This window comes from Oryx dammah, unplaced genomic scaffold, assembly GCF_014754425.2.
Source record: "Oryx dammah isolate SB20612 unplaced genomic scaffold, SCBI_Odam_1.1 HiC_scaffold_1, whole genome shotgun sequence".
Lineage (NCBI taxonomy): Eukaryota > Metazoa > Chordata > Mammalia > Artiodactyla > Bovidae > Oryx > Oryx dammah.
In genome coordinates this window covers 22,999,777-23,024,966 of record NW_024070185.1, presented here as the reverse complement: position 1 = coordinate 23,024,966, position 25,190 = coordinate 22,999,777, and the positions used below count along the sequence as shown (strand labels likewise).

General features: G+C 37.5%; 1 protein-coding gene across 1 annotated transcript in view; it reads left to right on the top strand.

Moving 5' to 3' along the window:
• Nucleotides 1-25,190, top strand: part of FOCAD (focadhesin) — a 294,818-nt gene that overhangs the window by 106,835 nt on the left and 162,793 nt on the right. The window contains exon 11 of the mRNA XM_040238382.1: nt 499-756. Within this exon, the coding sequence (XP_040094316.1) occupies nt 499-756 (258 nt within the window). The remainder of the gene's footprint in view (nt 1-498; nt 757-25,190) is intronic.

The following is a 25,190-nucleotide window of genomic DNA, read 5'->3' as shown; positions in this document are numbered from 1 at the left end:
TTTTTTCTCTGCCTTGCTCAGTCACTCAGTTGTGTCCAAGTCTTTGTGGCCCCATGGACTGTAGCCCATCAGGCTCTTCTGCCCATGGAACTTTCCAGGCAAGAACACTGGAATGGGTTATCATTTCCTACTCCAGGGGATCTTCTCAACCCAGGGACTGAACCTGTGTCTGTTGCCTTTCCTGCATTGGAGGGCAGGTTCTTTACCACTAGCGCTGCCTGGGAAGCCCCAAGAGGGAGCGAATGGTAAACATGAGGATAATTTTTAATAAAACTGTTCTAGGGTTTCTATCTGGCAACTCTTTTCTTTTTGTGTAATCCTGTTGGCTCATATATGTGCAGAGAGGTTTGAGTCAGGAATTGAAAATTTTGTATTCATTTTGTTGGAAGGATCGATTTCTTCTATTTCTTGAAATAAAAAGAATAAATGAATGTCAGAAATATATTTCTGACAGATTTACCTCATTTACTCATACTTTTTTGTGTGTTTATTTTTCAGCTCTCCTACAAGCTTGCGTTCCCCATAACCAGCATGTATGGTTCAATATTTACAGCCTGGAGGATCCTTGAAGTAATGAGAGAAGAGTCTGCGGCAAGTGACTGGTTGGCTTCCGTGGAGTCATTGCTCCCTATAACCACAGTGATCCCTGCTCATGTTTTTCTTCTGCTGGCTTACCTCCTTGTTGAAGATAAGGGACGAAATCTTCACCAAATACTGAAGGTCACTACAGAATTAGCCCAGGCCGATTCCTCTCAGGTAAAGCAAGAAAATAATAGAACAGTAATGAGGGAAAAGCTTGACATTGGAATAAAAAATTATTCTTTCTTTGTGGATGATTTTTATCAGTTTTAAAGTATAAGCTTCTTTTTTCTTTGCTATCTTTATTTTCCCATCTTTTTCCCCTCCTTCCTCTGAGTTGATGTATATGTAGTGATGCGAATATTTTCTTTAGTGAAAGCACTTCAAGTGAGAATCTACACAGGATGCTAATCTGCTGTTTTTGTTATTGGTGGATTTGCTAATTTTTTAACATTTTCATTAACTCTTGCACCCTATTCCAAGATGCATGGCCCTTGGTTCTAATATCAGTCTTTTAAGGTGGAAAAATTAATTAATTCAGAATAAATGTGTCTATATAATAGGCATTAATCTCTTTTTAGCTTCTTGGAATTTAATCCTATTTTTATTCAGTCATTTAATAAGCAAAAAAAGAATACTGGGTCCTTGCTATATATAGTACTGATCAACATGCTGGGATGTGAAGACAGAAAGTCATTTTTTCTATCTGTACAGTTCTTGGAGTATATTAAAGACATCAGACATTATTAATAAAGTCCCTCCTCCCCCTTTTAATGAACCATATATTTAGCATGGGCATCTGTAATTTTTTTCCATTGGGTAGAGTGTCTAAAATGTATTTCCTGTGAAGGGAAGGATTTCATAACCAAGTATGTATGGTGTTTTTATTATCTTCTTTATCTTAGTGCCTGTGCTTGTATTCCTTTCTAAGCATGGTATGGAAAAAGTCCATCTCTTTAAGGAAACGTATATGTTCCTTTTGGAACACAAGTTGATGGTAAAGGTGGGATAAGTGAGTTTCTTTAAGATGTGAAGTTAGTGTATGGGGAATTCTTTTTTGTCCCCAACTCGTCACACTAATTCCCTTTCGTCAAGTAGACAACTGCTGATATGTAACAAAAATTTTCCCTCTGGCTAGACCTTTTCTGGTCTGATTCTGCAAGTGGATCCATAATGTATTCAAAGCACCTTTGTCTTACGGTGTATGAGTGATGTGAGTCATTTCAGCCTGCTTCCTACTTTATCTCTCTCTTCACCTTCTGTAACAATCCTGATCCTACTGGATACTTTTTTCACTGTTGACACCTTGTTGGGTAATCTCTTTAGGATAGTAAATGCACAGATAATGCCTAGAGATAATCTGAGGAAGTCATTCAGTAGGTTACCTGACCTGTGTTTGCCACTGGTATAAAACATATGTTGTATCAATATGTGTATTGATACTCAGGAAATACATTTAGTCTTTGAAGTTTTAGTGTGATCCAGTATTCTTATAAACATTTTTCATGTGTGCCATGAAATGGAAATGGTTAGGAAGCACTGGAGTGACCATCCAGGTTCATTTATTTATTCAATAAATGTCCTTTAAGAAGCAGTGCTATTAACATAAATTAAATATAATGCTCCTATTGATAATTTCTTAGAAGTTTTGAAAGAAATGAGAAAAAAAGGTGTAATTTTGCTTGTTAAGGTGAATGGTGAGGTAAAATGTTTAAATATAGTTACCCAAATTCATGCAGCAGCAAAGGCAATGTAGTTAATTAACAAGAACTTACAAATGGAGTTAAAGTCTTTTGAAAAGTATAATAGAAGACTAGAAGTGGGAGATAGCGTTCTTTTCTTCACTTTTCGTTATGAAGTAACCATATCATATCATTTCTCTGGTCTTTATAAATAGAAGGAAAAGCAGCCAAAAGGATAAGAATGAGTATTTTGAAAGCATGGGTGTACCTAACGCTGATTCTTGTTGATGTATGACAGAAAACCACAAATACTGTAAAGCAATTACCCTTCAATAAAAAAACAACCGCCCCCAACACACAAAAAGAATGAAAAAGAAAAAGCAAGTTCTCTAATTGTGAATAACTGCTTGAAGTAGATTCAGCATTAGGGTCGCGATCTCTTATTGGAGGAGTATTTTCTACTTCTTTCATTAAGTTTACATGACTACTTGACATGTATTCTTATTTCACATGTGTTTGACCTTTCTTACTTTATAAAAAGATAGTGTTGTATTTTAGCAATCATTGGCTCAAATTCATGGGGGAGTAGATAAATACTAAAGAAAAGTCTTAGCCTACTAGTAAGCAGATGCTAAGTTAATAGGGAGGTAAAAGTAGGAATTTAAAGGCTATCTGCCACGTCTATATGGGTTTTCTTGGTGGCTCAGATGGTAGAGAATCTGCCTGCATTGCAGGAGACCTGGATTTGATCTCTTGATCAGGAGCTCCCCTAGAGAAAGGATAACCTCTTTGTAGAGTTTACTGGCATACAGTATGCTTATCTAAGTATTGTGTTTGTGTAACACCATAATTTATTATAAGAATCCTACTGTAAAATCTTGTGAAAGAAAATCTTTTAAAAGTTTGAGAGATATGCCAGGTTTGAAGTATGTTTGGTATGATGGTTATTATTTATTATAAGAGACTAATAGAAATTATTTTTGATAGTACTTATCAATGTAAGTTATCAATATCAACTAATAATTTTAGAGTTAATAATGATGAGAAAATATACCTTTTTAAAAGTGTAACTTTTTTAAACTTAGATTTATTAAGGACAAATTTACATACATTAAATTCACTCTTTTTAAGATTACAGTTTGGTGAGTTCTGACAGTTATATACAATCACATAATCAACCACCATAATCAAATAGAACATTCCTATTTGAATTAGTCCAAAAAGTTATTTGTTTTATGCATGGGTATTCAATGATTTCAGCAGCATTTGTTGAAAAGACTGTCTTATTTCCATTGAGTTACCTTTTGTTGAAAATCAGTTGTTCACATCTTTGTTGAAAATCAAGTGTTCATTTAATATTATATCTGGATTGTCTCACTTTTTGTAATGTTAAGATTGATCAGTAATTCACATTCTATAAGCCTGATTCTCATAGTTCCTTATTAATTAGTCACCTAATGATTTTATTTTATTTTTAAATTAATTAATTTATTTTAATTGGAGGATAATTACTTTACAATATTGCGATGGTTTTTACCATATATCAACATGAATCAGCCACAGGTGCACACGTGTCCCCCCATCCTGAACCCCCTTCCCACAGCCCTCCCCACCCCATCTCTCTGGATTGTCCCAGAGCATGGGCTTTGAGTCCCCTGCTTCATGCATTGAACTTGCACTGGTCATCTGTAAAAAAGTGATTATTATTCTTATCATGCACATTGATGGATTCCCTTCCCCCCTGAGTTTTCATCCTCCATCCCTCCTCACCTGGTTCCCCTGTGGCATGCATTTTCCACTGGGTTTAATACATTTATGGCTGTGGAAGTCTAATGGAGCTAGATAGTCTGAAGGAAAATTGGCCTTTTGAGTACCATTTTAGTTAACTGGATACAGATGATGGTGTTAAAATAACTTGATAGTTACTCAAGGCCATGGCAATAAATCAACACTTGAAAAAAGAGTAAGAAATGTTTTTCCCCCATGTCTAGAAATGCTGTCAGTGGTTACTAATAATCCATATAGTTCTCTTACCCAGACATCATGAGACATAATTGCAGAAGATATAAGCTCAGGCCAGGTGGTGCTCAGTAAAAATTAAGTGCCTTTTATATTCTTGGAAGGAATATCTTAGAGTGTTCTGGGGAAAGATCCAAGAATAAGCATTCTGTGTGAATTCCCATGGAGGTCTTGAAAGTTTTAAACACATTGATTTAGTTTAGAGGAAGATTTTCATATCTTAGTCTGTGCTTATAATATATGGGAATGCCATCTAATTCCTAAATTAGTGTTTTTTCTGGAAATTGCAGTTGATAGATTCATGTACTTTTTGGTTATGTTTCTGTAATAGTTCCTGCCTTTCTGGTACTGTGAGTACTTTTGTTTCGCCACAATTTGATGTAAATCATTCAGTCTGCCCTAAGAGATGCCTGAATGACAATTGAAGCATATGGTTTCATGGCTCATAAACAGTAATGTCCAGTTGGCCTTATTCTTTCTTCTTCAGAAAGCTATTTCCTACCTCTGTGATTTGTCCAAATCTGGTCATTTCTAGTTTGAAATCAGTGGTGTGAATATAAACACAATCTCTAATCAAGAAATAATGTGGATCCTAGGCCTAAATGGGGACATTTTATGAACTTTAATTTTATAGTATTAAAAAAATTTATTGGGGTATAGTTGATTTACAATATTGTGTTTCAGTGTATAGCAAAATGAATCTGTTATATATATATCCACTCTTTTTTAGATTTTTTCCCCCGTATAGGCCATTAGGGAGTATTCAGTAGAGTTCCCTGTGCTATACAGTAGGTCCTTGTTATTAGTTATCTACTTTATATATAGTAATGTGTATATGCCAATTCCAATCTTCCAATTTATCATCCTACTTCTACGGGCTTCCCTGGTAGCTCAGATGGTAAAGAATCCAACTGCAATGCAGGAGACCTGAGTTCGATCCCTGAATTGGGACAGTCCCCTGGAGGAGGGCATGGCAACACACTCCAGTATTCTTGCCTGGAGAATCCCCGTGGACAGAGGAGCCTGGCAGGCTACAGTCCATGGGATCGCAAGGAGTCAGACACAACTGAGTGACTAAGCACAGCCTCACCCCCAGTAAACATAAGTTTATTTTCTACATCTGTAACTCTATTTCTGTTTTGTAGATGAGTTCATTTGTATCCTTTCTTTTTTTTAATTTCACATATAAGCAATATCTCGTGATATTTTTCTTTCTCTGTCTGACTTTCTTCACTCAATATGACAATCTTTAGGTCCGTACATCGGAGAAGGCAATGGCAACCCACTCCAGTACTCTTGCCTGGAGAATCCCATGGACAGAGGAGCCTGGTGGGCTGCAGTCCATGGGGTCGCACAGAGTCGGACACAACTGATGTGACTTAGCAGCAGCAGCAGGTCCATACGTGTTGCTGCAAATGAAGTATTTCATTCTTTTTTTTTTTTTTTTTTTGCAGCTGACTAATATTCCATTGTATATATGCACCACATCTTCTTTATCCATTCCTCTGTTGATGGACATTAAAGTTACTCCTATGTCCTGTACATTGTAAATAGTGCTGCAGTGAACATTAGGGTGCATGTATCTTTTAAATTTGTTTTATTTTATTTTTTTAACTACACTGACTAGGACTCCAGTACAGTCTCAGATAGAATTGATAATGGCACCTTTTTTTATTGCTTGTTTTATTATAGATTATTTCAATAAGTGTGTTGATCGTATTTTTTAGAGTATAATTACTTTACAGTGTTACGTTGGTTTCTGCCGTAGAACATCGTGAATCACACAGCGCTATATACATAAATGTCCCCTCCCTCCTGAGCCTCCCTCCAAGCCCCACCCCTATCCCATCCTGCCCCTCTAGGTTGTCACAGAGTGCCAGGTCGGGCTCCCTGTGTTTTATAGCAGCTTTCCACTAGCTCCATGTCCTGACTATTGTAAATAGTGCTGCAGTGAACATTGGGATAATGTGCTTTTTTTGAATTGTGGTTTTCTCAGGGCATATGCCCAGTAGTGGGATTGCTGGATCATATGGTAGCTCTATTTTTAGTTTTTTAAGGAGCCTCCATACTGCTCTGCATAGTGGCTGTACCAGTTTACATTTTCACCAAACGATGGGCAGCTTCCTTTTGTCCACACCCTCTCCAACATTTTTTTCTTTGTAGATTTTTTGACGATGGCTGTTCTGGCCAGTGATCTGTACTGTGTGCCTCTTAATCATACTTGATGGAGGGGGGGATGATTTGAGAGAATAGCACTGGAACGTGTGCATTACCATATGTAAACTAGATGGCCAGTGCAAGTGTGATGCTTGAAGCTGGGCTCCCAAAGCTGGCGCTCTGGGACAAACCAGAGGGATAGGCTGGGGAGAGAGGTGAGAGGGGTTGCGGACCTTTTCTTCCTCTCTTCCTAACTCTCCTTCCCATTTTGAATTTTATGTTTATTTCTTTGCCAACTCTGACTGACGTTGATTTCCAGTAATACCCACCCATATTCCTTCTGGCAGCTTCAGATAAACTTCTCTCTGTGTCTGCCTGGGGTTCACCCTCACCCCCAATTCCTCACAGTACTTCTCTGGCCCCTTGAGAAGCAAAGGATATTGCTCACCTCTTAAAACCTTCTCTAATATCTATTAACTTAGCTAAATTATATTAACTGTATCATTGGCTAATTAGTATAATATTTGTTATAATTATTGTATAGTGATATAATATATGAAATATATAATAATTATGTTAGCTATATTATTGACTATACAGTAAAATACAGCTTCCCTGTAACTATTGGAATTGAGATTTCTCTACCCAAAGCATTATATTCTAAAGAATAATAGAAGTGTTGGAAGAAGCTACTTTTTACATAGATGTGTGATTCAACAAAAGCCTCCTATAGGTTATTAGCTACTCAATAGTATGTCTTAATAAATAGATGTAAAGAGAACACCTGACAATAGATTATATTCTTTTGGAATCCAGGCTGCTTGCTAGCGGTTTTAAAACGTAGGAAAATGTGTTTTCTTTCTCTGTTTCTACTTATATTGTTAAGCATTTATGGCAAGACTAAATACTTAGACATCTGAATGGAACATTAATCATGAAAATGAATAACTTTTCGATAGGCTGAGATGGTTTAAAGTAAAATTGTACAGTAGCTTAGTATTTCACCTTCAGTGGAAGAATTCTATCTGCTACATGTAAGGCATAATAATTTCTTTTTAACTTGTTTATAAAATGAAATATGCCCAAGAAGAAAAATTTATGAATTTGGCTTTAGAGAACCAAAGATCTCCTCCTTACCTTCCTTCACTGAGGAACTTAACAAATTTTTTGTGAAACCCAATGCCTCTTTCAAACCCTTGGTACTTGCATGCTCTGCTCTTGTTTGTAAGTGGGGATAGAGTTGTGTTTTTTTGGTTTATTTGTTTCTTTCTTACTTTGGTTTTGGTTCCATTTACAACTCTGAGGACTTTTGCTTTCTTTTTACCTTTTGATTGTTAAGTCTAGCTAGAGGTCTTAATGAAACAATTACAACCTTTGATAATTTTATTTTATCCTTGTAATGTTTTCAGGGCTTTTTTTGTTGGTGTTGTTTTGACAGCATACCCATGTTTGAGCCATTTAAATCACTTATGAGGGCAGGTTCATGGCCCAGGACATGCTGGTCTTTTAGAAGTCATAGATTATCAAACAGTAAAAAGTTGACTTTCAGGGCAGAATCCTGTGATGGTTCTACTCTGGGTCATTAGCCATATTTTAACATGGAAAATGAATAGGAAATGTGTGAAATTTAATGGTCTGTAAGTTACTGCTGTGAGAAAAGGAGAAAATATATTCTATAAAGGAACTTGCACAAAGAGTCTTTGGACACATTGCATTCTGTTCTGTTGTCACTGAGTTCTATGAATTGCTGCCCCCCTGAAGTCAGCCTGCTTCCTGTGTTCTTCACACCAGCAAAAAGAAGCCAGAGTGTACGGTACTTTTAATAAAGAGCTTTCCAGATAAGAAATGCTGTACTACTATTCCCTTGTAGCCTTAGTATCGATTATGCCTAGAGCAAAATTGGGATGAGCCTGTCAGCATGAAACAATTAGACAAAGAGAAACACAGATGAAAATACAAGGTCAAGTATCTACTCCATCCCGTGGCAATATGTTTATTTATTCTTTATAAGCCCCACATAGATATCTGTAGAATGAAATGTTTTTAACTGGCATTTAAATTTTTAAATATTTTTTCAGGTTTTTTTTTTTTGCATGAAGCCTAGAGTTTATACTCAGGAAAGCAGTCCTGTGTCAATTTCTTACCTTTCCTGAGTTCCTGAGTGCTCATAGTGGGCTGAGTTTCTTCTAAGAAGACTACAGAGTATGAATTGCTTAAAATTCTCACTGATAGAATTGTTGTGATTTTTCAGTTTAACCCTATATCACTGTGACACTCACTGGCTTACTAATAGACTGAAACAAAAGCCATTTGTCTTAGTGAGTAACAGAAAGGATGCGGGTGGAATTTGATGAGCGTGGGGCCTAGAACTGCATTTGTAACAGCGGAGTCTGTCTGCTTCGAATTGACTATTAGTTAGCAGTAGCTTTGTATTCTGCTTTAAACCTGCTTGGAATGGGCTTCTAGTGTTGGCAAAGGACTCAGAGGGTAACAGATTTTGTGGTAACTTTGAATTTCATAACAGGTATGCGGAATTCTTCTAAAGGGGGAAATACATGAAGTCCACCACTGCCAGAATATATTTTTTCTTATTTAGTCAGAGGGCAGGGAAGGAAGAAGAAGGTATTGGCCCCCTGCCTACTTGTATCATGGCCAGACACCTCAGGGTGAAGCTGCCAGTAGGCATCTCCTACCATTTATTCTAAAGCCTTTCAAGAGTCAGCCCTTCATGTGCCTACTGGCCATCTGTATGACTTCTTTAGAGAAATGGCCTTTTAGTGAACAAAAATGTAAGTTGTTGTAGTCCCTTTATTTTGAAAACTAACTTTTATAAAATGTTGAGAAAAGTCACACCTTAGCTTTAAAGTTTGAAGTATTTAAAAGGTTTAATAAGATATGCTGTTCATTTAAGAGCTTGAAAGGGCATTAAAGAATCATTTAGTAAGTAGTCATGAAGAACCTCTTTGAGGCACACAGTTTAATTGGAACTTGGGATACAAAGATAATTATTGGTGGATTCACAGTGCATAGGGAAGATGGACAGTATACAGTTAGAATATTCTGTGATACGTGCTGTGATGCAGGGAAGCCTACATGGTTGTAAAGGCCCCGAAAGCAGTGGCTATCCATAATAGGATACCTTGGATAGGTGATGCATGAGCTGTTGCTGAACAAGTCCAAGTTCAACAAACATCTTTGAAATTAACTTACAGAGTCTTATTGCCTGTTTCTATTACAAATGAAGTGCTACTTTTTATATACGACACTTATGCGATCCTTTTTGAGTGCTACTGTTGGGCAAAAGGTGGGAATAAATAAATTTTTGGATGTACTGGAGTGTTTTAGGTGGTGAACCATAGGTTCATTAGCAATACTTTTCTATTTTAGATTTAATTTTCTTGTAAAAGAAAGTAAAGGGAAGTAAAAGAAAGCCGTTGATACTTCATCACAATTATAGCTACTCTCCAATAGCTGTAATTGAGATGATGGGCCATGATTTGCTGGGTTTAGTGGGAAAGGTTTACTTCAAAATTACTAAAGTTAAACAACTATGTGAGCTCCATCCCTGGAAGTCTTGAGACTTCATGCTATTCCTTTGTCTTTTCAGCATACTGGGGTTCTACCCTACTAGTGACAGTTATGAGCTTTTCATAATAGATAATACAGTGGACATCTTGGCAAGTTTTTAGAATAGTTGATATACTGAAATTGGGCATTCTAAAGTCAGTTTACTTCAAATGGGTTAGATGTCCGGCTCCACATTCAGTGGAGCTAGACAGATAGTTAAGAAGTGGGATCATTTCTACATGTCAGGCTTCTGGTGTATTGGTTGGACTTTTAGAGACCACATGTCTTACCACTCTAGTTTATGCCCACTGTTGTGGTAGTGGTTGACATCTGCATTTAAGAGAATTTGTGTATTTCTTTTCTTGATCTAAAGAAAACCAACATACAAAAAAATATGTAATCTGAACTTGTCATATCACAAACAGCATTAAAGATAAATAAGGACAAATTAACCATCCTGAAATGTCCTGTAGTTATCGTCAAAGGAAATTTTCAGTGAATCACAATTAGATTTGGAATTCATAAAAGGAACTCCTCAAGAGAACCTGTGCCTCCCTTGTTTTGCCTCCTAGCAACCTTGCCCAAGGAGAAGGCAGTGGCAACCCACTCCAGTACTCTTGCCTGGAAAATCCCATGGACGGAGGAGCCTGGTAGGCTGCAGTCCATGGGGTCACTAAGAGTCGGACACGACTGAGCAATTTCACTTTCCCTTTTCACTTTCATGCATTGGAGAAGGAAATGGCAACCCACTCCAGTGTTCTTGCCTGGAGAATCCCAGGGATGGCGGAGCCTAGTGGGCTGCCATCTATGGGGTCACACAGAGTCGGACATGACTGAAGCGACTTTGCAGCAGCAACCTTGCCCAATTGCTGGGTTTGACACTTATTTTGTTGCCTCATTGAATTAATACACAAATGTATTAGATGTATGTGCCCACCATCCTAGAAACAATAAACTCTTTTCCAATATTTGCATGTGTTTTCCAGACTAATTGAGGAAACAGTGTGGAGTCCAGGGACAGGGTTTAGGTTAGATTACAGTAAAATCTTATTAAATGAAATCCTGTTAATTTAGTGTTCAAGGTAATTTTATATAGGCTGAGTTAAAACATAAGCTGATGTTGATGCTATTGTTTTTAGGCAGTTTGAGCTTGCTAATTTGCATTAGTACAATGAATGTGCCAGTTTAAAATGATCAAATTAGCTATTCATTAAGACCCATCAGCAGGGACTGGTACTTGGCAACACTTGGCTAATTAGTTTGTTAGAGTATATATGTGACAGTAATCGAATTTTATTTCCTTAACATTTTTCTCTAATCCAGTCTTGTCTACCTTCATTGTTTCTCGTAGTCTGAGTTATTAGTGATAATTATACTGGTGGCATTTTATGGTACTTACGTGTATTTAGTTGTCAAATTGTATTCAAGCTTTAATGGTGCAACTTGATCTGCATTAAGTGGAATTATCATTTAGCTTGAAATACTGTAGATATCTTGCTTTTATTAGTCCCATTTTATTTATCAAGCATTTTTAAGCCATTGGTTTAATCATTCAACATGTATATATTACATACCCTCCACATGGCAAGTTCAGGTGATACTAAGATGAAAGGACATGGTCTTTGTTTCCAGGAATCATAGATCCTAGTCTGTTGCCAGAGGTATTAAAAATTACTTTTCAGTACAAGGTGGTGATTGCCATTGTGTAGGTATATAAATGTCTCTGGAACATATAGGAAGAAGTCCATGGGTTTCCCTGATGTAGGGGACTGGAAAGGCGTTCTAGCAGGATGGGAGAGCATAGGCAAAGACACAGATGTGTGGCAGGTGACAGTGGGGTAACAAGACTACAAGTATTAACTGTACCATATTAAACTAGGATATATAGGGGGAGGAAAATTGATCCTGGAGTGGATACTGGACAGTTATTTGGAAAGAAGATCCTGAAGAGCCTTGCAGTCAAGCCAGAGATGAGAATTTATCTAAAGTATTGAGATAATGGGACATAGAGAAGATAAAGTTATACAACAGAATGTTAGAATTTTCGGTAGGGACCTTAAGATACTAAAATGAGTTTTAATACAGAATAATACCCTCTAGAATTTGAAGAGTAGTAGGAATAAACCTCAAGGCTGGAGTACTATTACAATTTTTAGCCTGTTACTCACATCAAGGGTCTAGAAGTTAGGAAATGAAAGGTTAGGTGAAGAAAAGGGGGAGGATACTTGGCGAAAGTTGCTGGAGTCTGCTGAGTCCTACAAGGGCCAGCCCCTTATCTCAAGCCTGGTGACAGAGATTGCAATGAAACTCCATACCCCCCATCCAGCTTGACATGGACCCCTTGCAGCTGGAGTGGGCAGACATTTGCGATGAGTTGATGACTACCTCCCTACCCAAATCTAATGGGAAGTAATGGGCTGGCTGGCTGCTGGGATAGTGGAGACAAAAGAAAGAGTACCACCATGCAGGAATTGACTTGTGTGCCTAGAATTTATTCAAAGCAAAAGATAGGTTACTGTTTCCTATGGATAAAATGTGGGCAGCAGGGGCAAGGCAAGTATAGTGGAATTGTCTCAGCTCATTTTAGAGTTTGCTTAAGGGGCATATGGACCTCCCTGGTGGTTTAGTGGTAAAAGAATTGACCTGCAATCCAGAAGCCACAGGAGACGCGGGTTCGATCCCTGGGTTGGGAAGATCCCTTGGAGGAGGGCATGACAATCCACTCCAGTGTTCTTGCCTGGAGAATCCCATGGATATAAGAGCCTGATGGGCTACAGTTCATAGGGTGGCAAAGAGTCGGACACAACCGAAGCAACTTAGCACTCATGGGACATACAGACCTCTGCTCAAAGAAGCGGAATTCCTAGATGGAGTGGAACAATCAAACTGGAAGAGAGCATCTTACCTGCATCAAAAGTCTAAACAGAACTTAATCTTACAGGTTTGGGCTGCTGACCATAGAGCAGTAGGAGAATCTTTTTGAGCAGGGGGGTGTAAGGACACTCCTAGCCTTGTAGCAAAGGAGTGCTGATGCTACTCCTCAGAGGAGCCTGCCCAGATTCAGAGATGGGAGGGGGAAGCCAAGAATATTAGCCTAAATTAAAGGTAGTAAGGTTAAGGGAACTCCTAAGAATTCCTCCAACTGTCACTATAGCCCTTTGTTGCAGAGATTCTAGATAAGCTTTTCAATCTCATCAGCAAGGCAGTAAGAAATGTATGGACATTCTTAGGTTTAAGCTTCTGTGGGCATTGAATGATGCTGAACCGTTTATTAACATAGAGATTGCCAGATGGTTGTTTCATTTCACACCTTTTCCTCTGGTTTCCAATTATAAATTTTTTGTACTTTGCTGAGATTTACAATGGAGTCTCAAAATTCACTTTATCTGAAGTTTTTCTTGGTAATGCCATATTGTCTTTATAATTAACAGTGCACTGTTGAAATGTTGTGAAACATAAAAGTAATTACAATAACCAGTTATGCTCATTCTGTCTCTTTTCATGTTTTTTTTTTGTTTGTTTTTTGAGATATTAGTAGAATTTCATTTGGTCCACGTAGAAAGGAGAAGCCTTATACACATTTCTGTTTCCTGGTGAATTCTTAGTACCTGACTTAGAGTGCTCACTGAGCAATTTGATGAGTTCTTAATTCGTTTTTGAAACCAGGGAAGGGTTCAGGCAGTGGTTTGTAAGATTGCTGAAGAAAGTCAGGAATCTTTTTTAAAACAGTAGAAAAATGAAGAATCATGCATGTATATATTAAGTCATCTTAAATCAAACCCTAGCTGAAGCTGTAATGACACATGCTGTTCACGAAAGACTTAATATAGTCCTTCTAATCAGATGAATTGTCTTGTTGTGCAAAAACTGTTATTACAGTATGTGGGAAACCAACCATGCTGCAGGGGAAAAAATTAAATCGCCTGACTGAGAGGTCACTTGTGAATAGTAACACAAGATCTATTACTGTTATTAGAGACTCTGGAGGACATTCACCCTTTTATGGTCTTTCAACTGCTGGAATGAAATATTTTAGTGGTAAACGACACCCTTCTGGGAGATCCTCCTAAAGATTCATATTTTGGTGTTTGTAAAAAAAAAAAAAAAAGGTGGGGGGCAGGTGGAGGGGCCTCGGGGGGGAAAAAATCACATTGTTCCTTTCAGATCACTTTTAAAATGTACTTATTTTGATTTGGTGTGATGACAGTTGCTTTTAAATGTTCCTTATTACACCATTCTTAATCTAAGTCTATTAGCCCCATAGTTTATCTTTTGTAACATGTCATGCACATTCTGTAATATTTTCCATAGGGAAATTCATGATAGCATACAAGCTCAGAGACTAGGATGTATGTGGTTTATGTCAAAATCTGGATTAAGCACTTTAAAATACATAAAATGAAAAGTCTATGGGATTATTTTGTTTATCTTGTTTAAAGTCTTTGTATATAAAACATTATGTGAGTATATATTTTAGCTCTGTGTGGCAACCATGCTGAGCATTAATTTTAGGAAATATTTTTAGAAGTGAATGAATAGCTATTGATCTGAGTTGAAGCTTTATAACACAGTTATTAAATTGGGAACCAGAGTACCTTTCCAATAGACTGCATTCATTATAAACTGTCAATCCATTTGTTATAGTTTAGTACCACTCTGGAATCTTCTGCCTTTTTGCTGTTTTGCTATATAGTTGCAAATAATTTTTGTGAGGATGAGAAGGAAATAAGACTAACTATCAGTAGCTTTGCAAATAATTTGGGTAGATTTTTTGTTAATTTTGAAGTCAAACAACTGACTTTTTTCTTCCCATTATTTGACTGCAGTGTCGTCTTTCCTTCTTCTGAAGCTTCGTTTATTGCCCCAAAGATATGGAACTATTAGAGTCTGTGAACAGGCATATAAATTCTGTTGGATTTCTCAGTGCCTGCTTTTGTTACAGATATTTTGTTGGGTTCATTAAAACATATCTGTTGAAATGGGGGTTGGTAAGAAGGAATAGAGGGAAGAGACTACATTGTCAGTAAGAATAATATATAGATACATGAGCTTTACCTGAAAATAAGAATAATTTTGTAAAATGGGAGATAAAAATGCTTTTTCAGGTTGCTAATGAGAGGCTTGACCTAGCTGCTGCTGCTGCTGCTGCAGCATCTTGGGGGATGATGAGAGATGCAAAATGCACTGTTGCTAGGCAACTCTCATGGCTGCCTTTGGAGCAGGTTCATATGTGCTAAGAGCTAATGAATCCTCATGTCTGCTCTTTGAAACTGCTCAAAAGCCAGTGAAGACATACCCAGACATTTAACGTTTACAAGTACCTGAACCATTCTTGCCATGCCATTTAACCATTAAAAATTAAGTTGACCATTTAATGGGCATTGAATATTGCTTATTTTTTCAAGGTGGATCAAGATTTCTGCCCTAATAAGTACATTTTCAAAAAGGAGCTCAGTAAGGATGAATGTTTTGATCAATGCTTATTAAATTATTCTATATGAAGGCTCTTTTAAATTTGAATGCTTCCCCCTCAACAAAGTGATAAATTTGTTGGTACTGGCCTCTTTAAGCCTCATAGAAAGTTTTAAATTAACATTGCCTTCATGCTTTGCTCAGCCCAAGGCCATTATTTCTGAAGATGATAGGAATCTGGAATCCAGAATTAATTTTGTAGGTGACTTGTCTCAAACTCCCTGTCACCCTACCAGAAAATTCCTGGACAGTAGTCATAAGACAAGCCACAGAACATGAATTAAAGCCTGATAATGGATCAGATAATGAATCTAAATATTTGTAAGATCCTATCCAATCTCTAACAATACCTGCCTCTCAGAAGTGTTAAAATAGTTGTGAGTTATGAAAAAACATTGTGAAGTGCCATATAAATGCTGTGTTTTACAGTGAATTTCAAGGGATTGCCTGAATTTGTATGAATTTTGTGTTACCAGATAATTAGCTATTATTCAGGCTTATTAATATTTTGATGTAGAATATTGATAATCATAGTGAGATTTCTAGCCTATAACCGTTTATATTTTGACTGAATTAACCTGTGTTTCTCTTAATTTCATAGCTCCTAGAATCATGTGATAGAAAGCACTCAATAAATATTTATTCCTTAAAGTTTTATTGAACCTCTTGTAGAGAATATATGTATTGTTTTGTTTCTTGTAATATTGTAGATTCATTATAAACCTGCATATACTTGTGTTCTCTAATCTCTAAAATGAGGATAATAGAAGAACTCACTTCATTAAATTCTTCAGGTGGTTAAATGAGATAATCCACTATATAATACCTGGTTTATAATCAGTGCTCAACAGAAGTTATATGTGATTAAAATTGTGGTAGATTTTTATAGCTTCTTTATTTTACAATTATTTATCTGCTACCTTATATTCTAGGTTTAGTGCTAGGCTATTTAGCAAGATAGACATGTTCCTTGCATATCTGAGACTTACTGTCATTCTTTGTTCCCCAAGTACATGAAAAGAGGGACGTTAACTGTTTTAAGTGTTCTTGTGTGTGCACATGTGTGTGTGTGTGTGTGTGTGTGTTTTAAACTGCATTTAAATGCATACAGGAAATAGAGAATAGTGCTGCTCAACAGAGGTATATGAGCCACATATACAGATTTAAATTTTCTTGTAGCTATGTTTTTTAAAAAGCGAAAATAAATAGGTGCAATTAAGTTAAAATATTTTTTATTTACCTCAATATATCTGAAATATTATTTCCGTATATAATCAACATACCCATATACATCTTTGGTATGAAACTTTCCAAATCTGGTGTGTATTTTACCCTTCAGCACATCTCAGTTCACACTCACTACCTTTAAGGGCTCCTTAGCCACATGTGGTTAGCAGCTACTGGATTGAATAATACACATGTACAGTAAAAAAAAAAAAAAAAAAAATCTAGTGTTCATTTCTTTGAAATAAATATACCAAGGATTTGGGAGAAGGTAATGGCACCCCACTCCAGTACTATTGCCTGGAAAATCCCATGGACGGAGGAGCCTGGTGGGCTGCCGTCCATGGGGTCGCTGAGGGTCAGACACGACTGAGTGACTTCACTTTCACTTTTCACTTTCATGCATTGGAGAAGGAAATGGCAACCCACTCCAGTGTTCTTGCCTGGAGAATCTCAGGGACGGGGGAGCCTGGTGGGCTGCCGTCTATGGGGTCGCACAGAGTCGGACACGACTAAAGCGCCTTAGCAGCAGCAGCAGCAGCAGCATACCAAGAATTTAGAATACTCTTCTTATTGATCTTACTTGGCTAAAATAGGCTCACAGTCTCTGCAGTGGAATAGAAACCTGAAATAATTAAGGACAATAATTCTTAAAATGGGCTTTTCAGAGAGGTACTAAGAGAGTGATAGAATGTCAGGCAGATCTTTTTGGGGTGGAAGTAGTCAGTCTCAAACAGTGTGTTAATTTTTCTTCTTCCTTACATCAGCTTTGAGTTTAATTCAGCTCTCATTTACTGAGTATTTGCTGTATGTGTGGTCTTGGGTAAATTCAAAAAGAATAGGAACAGAGTTGTTACCTATAAGGCGTTCACAGACTGCAATAGGCAGCAGTCTTGAGAATGAATAACTGTTACCCAAAGTATACCAAAATAAAGGTGTTTACAAAGCTAGAGTGACAAACAGGGCTTAGGGTATTCTTTGCCTAGAAAAGGACAAACATTTAGACATTTTAGACATTTTTTAGACATTTTTCATGGTGGTGCATGCGTGCTAAGTTGCTTCAGTCATGTCTGATTCTTTGTGACCCCATAGACTGCAGCATGTCAGCCTCTTCTGTCCATGGGATTCTCCAGGCAGGAATACTGGAAAGGATTGCCATGCCCTCCTCCAGGGGATCTTCCTGACTCAAGAGATTTTGTCTCTTGCATTGGCAGGTGGGTTCTTTACCACTAGTGCCACCTGGGAAGCCCCTATTTTCGTGGTGAGTACATGAGTAGTTGAACTATCATTTTGATAAAGATTGAACACATACAAGGTTCAGTAAGGCAGAAGGACTAGATTGTCTTGAAAACTAAGTTGAGCAAGAAAGCAGGGGAGAAGCATAATCAGATTTTGTTCCCAGATGGGATCCATCTTCTTTGGGCAGAAAGTCTGCAGTCTGTCTCATTCCTCCACTGAGTCTTCGCTGGGTTCTGACACTCCCGCGTCTACTTCCTACTATTCTACGTACTAGTCCTGTAGCTTCTGGTCATTTAATGCAAATTCAGTCCCATCACATACTGAAAGACTGCTGAAAAGAAATTTAGTAAAACAACATTACTATTTAAATTGCATTTATTAATATAAATAAAGTAAAAATATTTTACTGAAGTAATATTCTTGTAATATATAATTGTAGTATGTATCCAGACAATATAGTAGTATGTCTAAGTAGTCATAAACAAATACATTTGTCTTAAGGCACTTTCTTCCCTCTGAACCACCCACAGTATGTTCGCATATATGAACACAAAGCCATTGCGTTATACTATATATTCCTTTGTGGTTTGTGTCTTTCTCTCATTAATACAGTGTAGTCATCTTTCTGTGCTAGTTTGTACAGATCTAATTTATGGTGTTTGAAGGTTGCTGATGTTCTACAGGCTATCAACAGTTTAATGTATGTCATTGTTTCTGTATTGATAGATATTTAAGTTGTTCCTGTTTTTGTTGTCGTTGTTATTGCTGCCATTACAGACAACGAGGTAGCAAACATCTGAAGAATTCTTGGGCACTTAAGCCTTTTGTGATAGCACTGTTCAACACAGAAGTTTCTGCAGTGATGAAATTGTTCTGTAATTTGTGTTTTCCAATATGGTAGTCACTAGCCACTTGTGACTTCTGTGCACTTGAAATTTGGCTAATGTGACTAAAAGACCAGAGTTTTAATCTTATTTAATTTTCATTAATTTCAAATATAAGTAGCTGTATGTGGAAAGTGGCTATTGAATTGGGCAGCCCAGTGCTAGAATTTCTCCCTTCCTCGGAAAAAAGCATGCGTGCGTGCTAAGTCGCTTCAGTCGTGTCCAGCCCTTTACAACCAACCACATGGACGGTAGCCTGCCAGGCTCCTCTGTCCTTGAGATTCTCCAGGCAAGAATACCGAAGTGGGTTACCGTGCCCTTCTCCAGGGGATCTTCCCGACCCAGGAATTGAACCTGTGTCTCTTACATCTCTTGCCTTGGCAGGCGGATTCAACCACTAATTCAACTTGCCACCTGGGAAGCCCATACTATTTAGTATTTTGCAATTATCAAAGTTTGAATTGTTGTTTCCTTGTTCTTATATTTCATTTCTGTCTATAGAAATTATTTTCTATGCTTTTAACCCTCAAAGTTGAGTTTGACTTATTCAGTCAGTAATGATGGAAATTTTAATTGTGAGTTCCTTGAATAAACTACAAACTACTTGAGAGCAGGGTCTGTCTTTTCTCAGCTCTGTTGTAAAAGCTTGACACAGCACCCAGTGTGTAGTTATTCCTCAAATGTTTCTGGCTGTTAGGTATATAATTCATGGGAGAATTTACTGTTGTTATGGATTGAGAAATACTCTAGAAGTTGCTCTTTTAAAAAATTCTACATAACATTTTTGTTTTCTTCGTTGCTAGTTTCTTTTAAGGCAGAATATGAAATGCTTCTGGGTCAGGAGTCTCCAAGACTATGCTCTGGTTTGTTGATTTGCTTTAAGGACTCACAAGACCCATTATCTAGTTCCAAATACAACTATGATTTATTACAGCTAAAGGGTAAAAGCAAAATCAGCAAAGGAAAAGGTTCATTGGGTGAAGTCCAGAGGAAACTGGGCACAAGTTTCCAAAAATCCTCTCCTAGTGGAGTCGCACAGAATGTGCTTAATTCCTCCAGCATGGAATCATGACAGCACATGTGGAGTGTTGTCTAATATGGAAGAGCATTAGAGAGTCTGCCCAAGGGTTTTACTGGGGGCTGGTCAGCTCAGGCACGAGCTTCCCTGGTGGCTCAGCTGGTTAAGAATCCGCTTGCGATGTGAGAGACCTGGGTTCAGTCCCTGGGTGGGAAGATCTCCTGGGGAAGGGAATGGCTACCCACTCCAGTATTCTGGTTCTAATTCCGTGGATAATTCCGTGGACTGTGTAGTCCATGGGGTCACAAGGAGTCGGACACAACTGAGCCACTTCACTCACTCAGCTTAGGCACAGCATTAGCATTGCAACTGTCTGTTCAAACAGTTTAGGGACATTTGTATCAATAAAGAATGGAAGGAACCTTCCCAAAATCCACTTTCTGAGACTCTGCCCAACGCCTAACTTTGCAAGGTGGTTTTTAAGGATGACATTCTCAAGCCTGCTATGTTAACTCTTTTCTGCACAGATATTTGCTTCAATTTTGATTAATTGAAGCTATGTTTTATATTTTAAATAGTAGGTCCTGGCAATTTCTATTATTCTTCTTTTTAATATTTGAATATATAAATATATATACCTTAAGCAACTTCTCAGTAGATGGTTATCATTCTCTTATTGAGCACCTCTAGTTACAGAAAACTTACTGCCTTCTAAGGCATCCCACTCTATTCTGTAAAAATTTCTCTTAAAACTTCTTTTCCATATTAAACTCAAATATGCCTTTCAATTTGAACCTTGGAATTATATGAAAAACCTAGTTTGTCTTTTACGTGTTAACCCTTTAAATTTCATAGGTAACTATTGCCTGTCTTCAGTTCTTCTATAGTACAGGAAAACAGAGTTTTCTGTTTCTCTTTGTCCCTTTTCCTTTGTGGTTATAACAACAAATTCTATTTATAGTATTTTTTTCTGGGATATATTTTCCATATTGTATGGAGTTTTAATAATATGAAAGGTTTTTTTTTATTGTTTTGCTTTTTTCTTTTAAGCTAATTTACTCTGACATAATGTTGTATGTATATTGGGGGGAAATCCTGTCTCCTATATTTTATTGAATTTCTTTTTTTTTAAAAAATACATTTATGTGATGAGACTCCTAGATTAGGAGATTTTTAATGTTTTATTTTTTTAAATTTAAAGCATAATCAAAAATGGATGGATAGTATAATAAACCTGATTGATTCATCCCTTAGCCTCAGCAGTTATCATTCCCTAGCTGGTCTGTGTCTTCTGTACCCTCCACTCTCCAGTCCTCAGCTCAGAAATGTTATTTTGAAGTAAATCTCAGATTAGAGCTAAACTTCTTAAATAAAATTTGAAAATTTTCTCTTTAGAAACATTGTGTCATCACCTTTTGCTGTTGCTACTGCTAAGTCGCTTCAGTCCTGTCCGACTGTGTGCGAACTCAGAGACGGCAGCCCACCAAGGCTCCGCCGTCCCTGGGATTCTCCGGGCAAGAATACTGGAGTGGGTTGCTGTTCCTTCTCCAATGCATGAAAGTGAAAAGTGAAAGTGAAGTCGCTCAGTCGTGTCCGACTCTTAGCGACCCCATGGACTGCAGCCTACCAGGCTCCTCTGCCCATGGGATTTTCCAGGCAAGAGTGCTGGAGTGGGGTGCCGTTGCCTTCTCCGGTCATCACCTTTTACTCCCCCATAATTGTGTGAGAATGTCTGTCTCACTGTATCTTTACATTACGTTTTAGAATTTTAAAATATTTCAAACTTCAGTATGTGAGGAAACTATCTCGTTTTCATTTTTGATTTTAAAAATTGGTAGTGAGATTTAAAGCTTTTATTCACTGCTTTTGTTTTTCTCTTTGAATTTTAGATATGTATGCTTTGCCCATTTTGGAGGGGGTGGATTCTGTATTTACTTAAGAATCTTTGCTCGAAAATTGTACGTGTGTGTGTTTTCTCTTTTGTAACTATTAGTCAGTGCTTCCCTGTATGGCAGAGATTGGGTTAGTTTGACTGGGTGTAGAATTCTGCCTTTGGAGCCATTTTTCTCCAAAATCTTGTTTGTTTTCTTCCACTGGTTCTACAGCATGAAGTGCTGCTATAAAGAAATCCAAAGTTATTCCACTTCCTGAAATCCTGAGTGTATGTTTCTGTGAATCTAATGCTGGTTTTTATTTCTCCTCTCTGGAAGCTTTTAGAATCTTCTCTTTGCCCTGGTACTCTGTAATTTCAATGAAGATGTGTATTGGTGTGAACCTTTTTTCATCTGTTGAACTGGTAATTGATGGTTTTTTTAAATGTAGAAATCAAGGCCCTTGAATTCTGGGGGATTTCCTTGATTATTTTGTCATTAATTTCTTTCCCTCTACTGATCTGCTCTTTCTTTCTGGAACTTCTCTTACTTGGACCCCGAATTCTGTACTGGTCTTACATTTCTCAGGGCTTCCCTGGTGGCTCAGAGGGTAGAGCATCTGCCTGCAATGTGGGAGACCTGGGTTCGATCCCTGGGTCGGGAAGATCCCCTGGAGAAGGAAATGGCAACCCACTCCAGTATTTTTGCCTGGAGAATCCCATGGACAGAGGAGCCTGGTAGACTACAGTCCACCCGGTCGCAAAGAGTCAGACACGACTGAGCAACTTCACTTCACTTACATTTTTCTTTTCTTTCCCTGTTTTCTTCTCTGTACACTTTTACTTCACTTTCAAGGTGATTTCCTTAACGTTATCTTTCACCTTTTTTTTTGTTGTGCTAACATGTATTTAAATTCAGATGCTCTTAATGTTTTCTAAATGTTCCTCTGGAATTGTAGCCTCATAGTGAGATTTTTTTTTCCCTGCTAAACTGCTAAGTCACTTCAGTCGTGTGACCCCACAGACAGCAGCCCACTAGGCTCCCCCGTCCCTGGGATTCTCCAGGCAAGAACACTGGAGTGGGTTGCCATTTCCTTCTCCAATACATGAAAGTGAAAAGTCAAAGTGAAGTCGCTCAGTCGTGTCTGACCCTTAACGACCCCATGGACTGCAGCCTTCCAGGCTCCTCCATCCATGGGATTTTCCAGGCAAGAGTACTGGAGTGGGGTGCCATTGCTCTACCCTCTGAGCCCTAGGGAGCATGTAAATATTCACTTAGATTTTTTTCTAGATTGTCTTATTACTTTTTTTTTTTTTTGATATTTAATTCCTAAATCCATTTGGAATTTTTTTTTTCTTTCATAGTAGTCTGTTAGGATTTCTCTTCCCCATTAACTAATCAGTTTTTCTAAAAACCATTCATGGATTAATCATTATCATCTTTTTTTTTCTATTGGTTTGCACTGTTTCGGTCATGGACGTCACCGTCAGTGTCTACTTACTAACATTCATCTTTCTAGTCTTATATTTTTCCTTGATGCAGAAGATTAGGCAGGATAGGAGTTTACTAAATCTGTTTTGTGTCATTCCTTAATGATACCCTGTCTACTCCAAGCAATTGAATGTGTTCTTATTCATTGTTGTAAGACATTTATATCAATCCTTTTTTATGTTTCTGGCTTTTTTCATTAATTTTACTTCATCCTGGGTGTGAATCTTTTTGGTTAATATAGCTTTCTAGTCAGGTCATTTGTTTACCATTATTCATGTAAATAAACCCTGTTTAATGTTCAGGCTTTCATTTGAGACTGAATTGCAACCTTATACAATTTATGGTATAAAATATCTACCACTTATTTATACTTCAAAAGGTTTTTGGCAGTGAAAAAGGAAAGTGAGGATTTGGAGTCGTACTTTATGTTCAGCCTACTTGTATTGCCCACTTAATCCTTTTTTGCTTCAAATGTACTATGAATTGGCTTACATTTTCCATTGTCAGTCTTGCATAGTTTTTATTCCAATAAATTGATCCTACTGTCATAGCTTTGGGATACTTGAACACTTTACTATTTTAATAAATTCAAAAACATTGACTCTCTCTAGTTTTATTACATAGTTGCTTACCTCGCTGAGCTGTATTTAATTATATCTCACTCTTGGAGGGCATTCAAGCTCCTCCTTTCAGCTCTCCAATGAAAGACTCATTGCCAGTGACAGACACAGTGGTAGAAATTGACTGTTCTGAATTGAAAGGAAAAATAAACACATTATGCTTTACTTATGGGACATTGGCTTTTAACTGTGTTCTACCAGTCAGACTACGAAAGGTTTAGATCTTACCGTGATAGAAATGTATTAGGGCTTCCCTGAAAGCTCACTTGGTAAAGAATCTGCCTGCAATGCAGGACACCTGGGTTTGATCCCTGGGCTGGGAAGACCCCCTGGAGAAGGGAAAGGCTACCCACTCAAGTATTCTGGCCTGGAGAATTCCATGGTACAGTCCATGGGGTCACAAAGAGTCAGACCAGACTGAGTGACTTTCACTTTCATACTTTCATGATAGGAATGTAAAACAAACTTTTGTTTAGGAAGGAAATTTTATGCTTACAGGAATTTACTCATTATAGTTGTTATTTAGATCAAGTTTTTAAAAATATTAGCAATTGAAATAAGTTGTGGTTTTATTCCTTTGTCCCACTGGTATTTACATCTAATAGCATGATGATTACTTTTGTCAACAATTAAGTTTTCTTATACCATTTTCTAAATATATAAATTGTCAGACTCTCAGAGAGAAATTCAGAAGACCAAGGAGACTAACCTAGAAATTAAGTTTAGGTAGTAAAAGATCACAGTTATTTTCTTCCAGGTATTTCAAACTCTTCCAGTGATATGGTCCTTGAGTTGATCCATTCTCGTTTGTGGTATTTCCTTGTTTATTCTTTGCTCGGAGCTCCTATGTTGATGAACTTATTTTTCTATGTACTGGGAAACTCTTAGCTCAGATTCTAAAGATGTTCTGATAATATTGATGTCCTGGTAACACTTAACCTAAGAGGTAAATTTTTGTGATTCAGAGTTTTTTGGTCAGAGTACTGTCTCTAGGTACTTTTCTTTGCAAATGGTAGGCTATTTTTTTTTTTTTTTACTTTATTTTACTTTACAATGTATTGGTTTTGCCATACACTGACACGAATCTGCCACAGGTGTACATGAGTTCTTACCAAATGAAATATCTGCAGCCCTATTACAAGATCTATCTTGCGTATAGAATTTGAGCAGATAAAGAAATTAGGAGTGGTTTTTGCATTCTGAAAGCACTTATGATATGCTAGGACCTGAGATGCAAAGGCGATGAAGATGCCACCCTATTTTTGGTAAGCCAAACTGGCAAGTACATGGGCTGTTCAGAGTTAAACTGCTTTGCTCTAGTCCCAACTCCAGTATGTACTACTCTGTTATTAATACCTTGGGCAAAT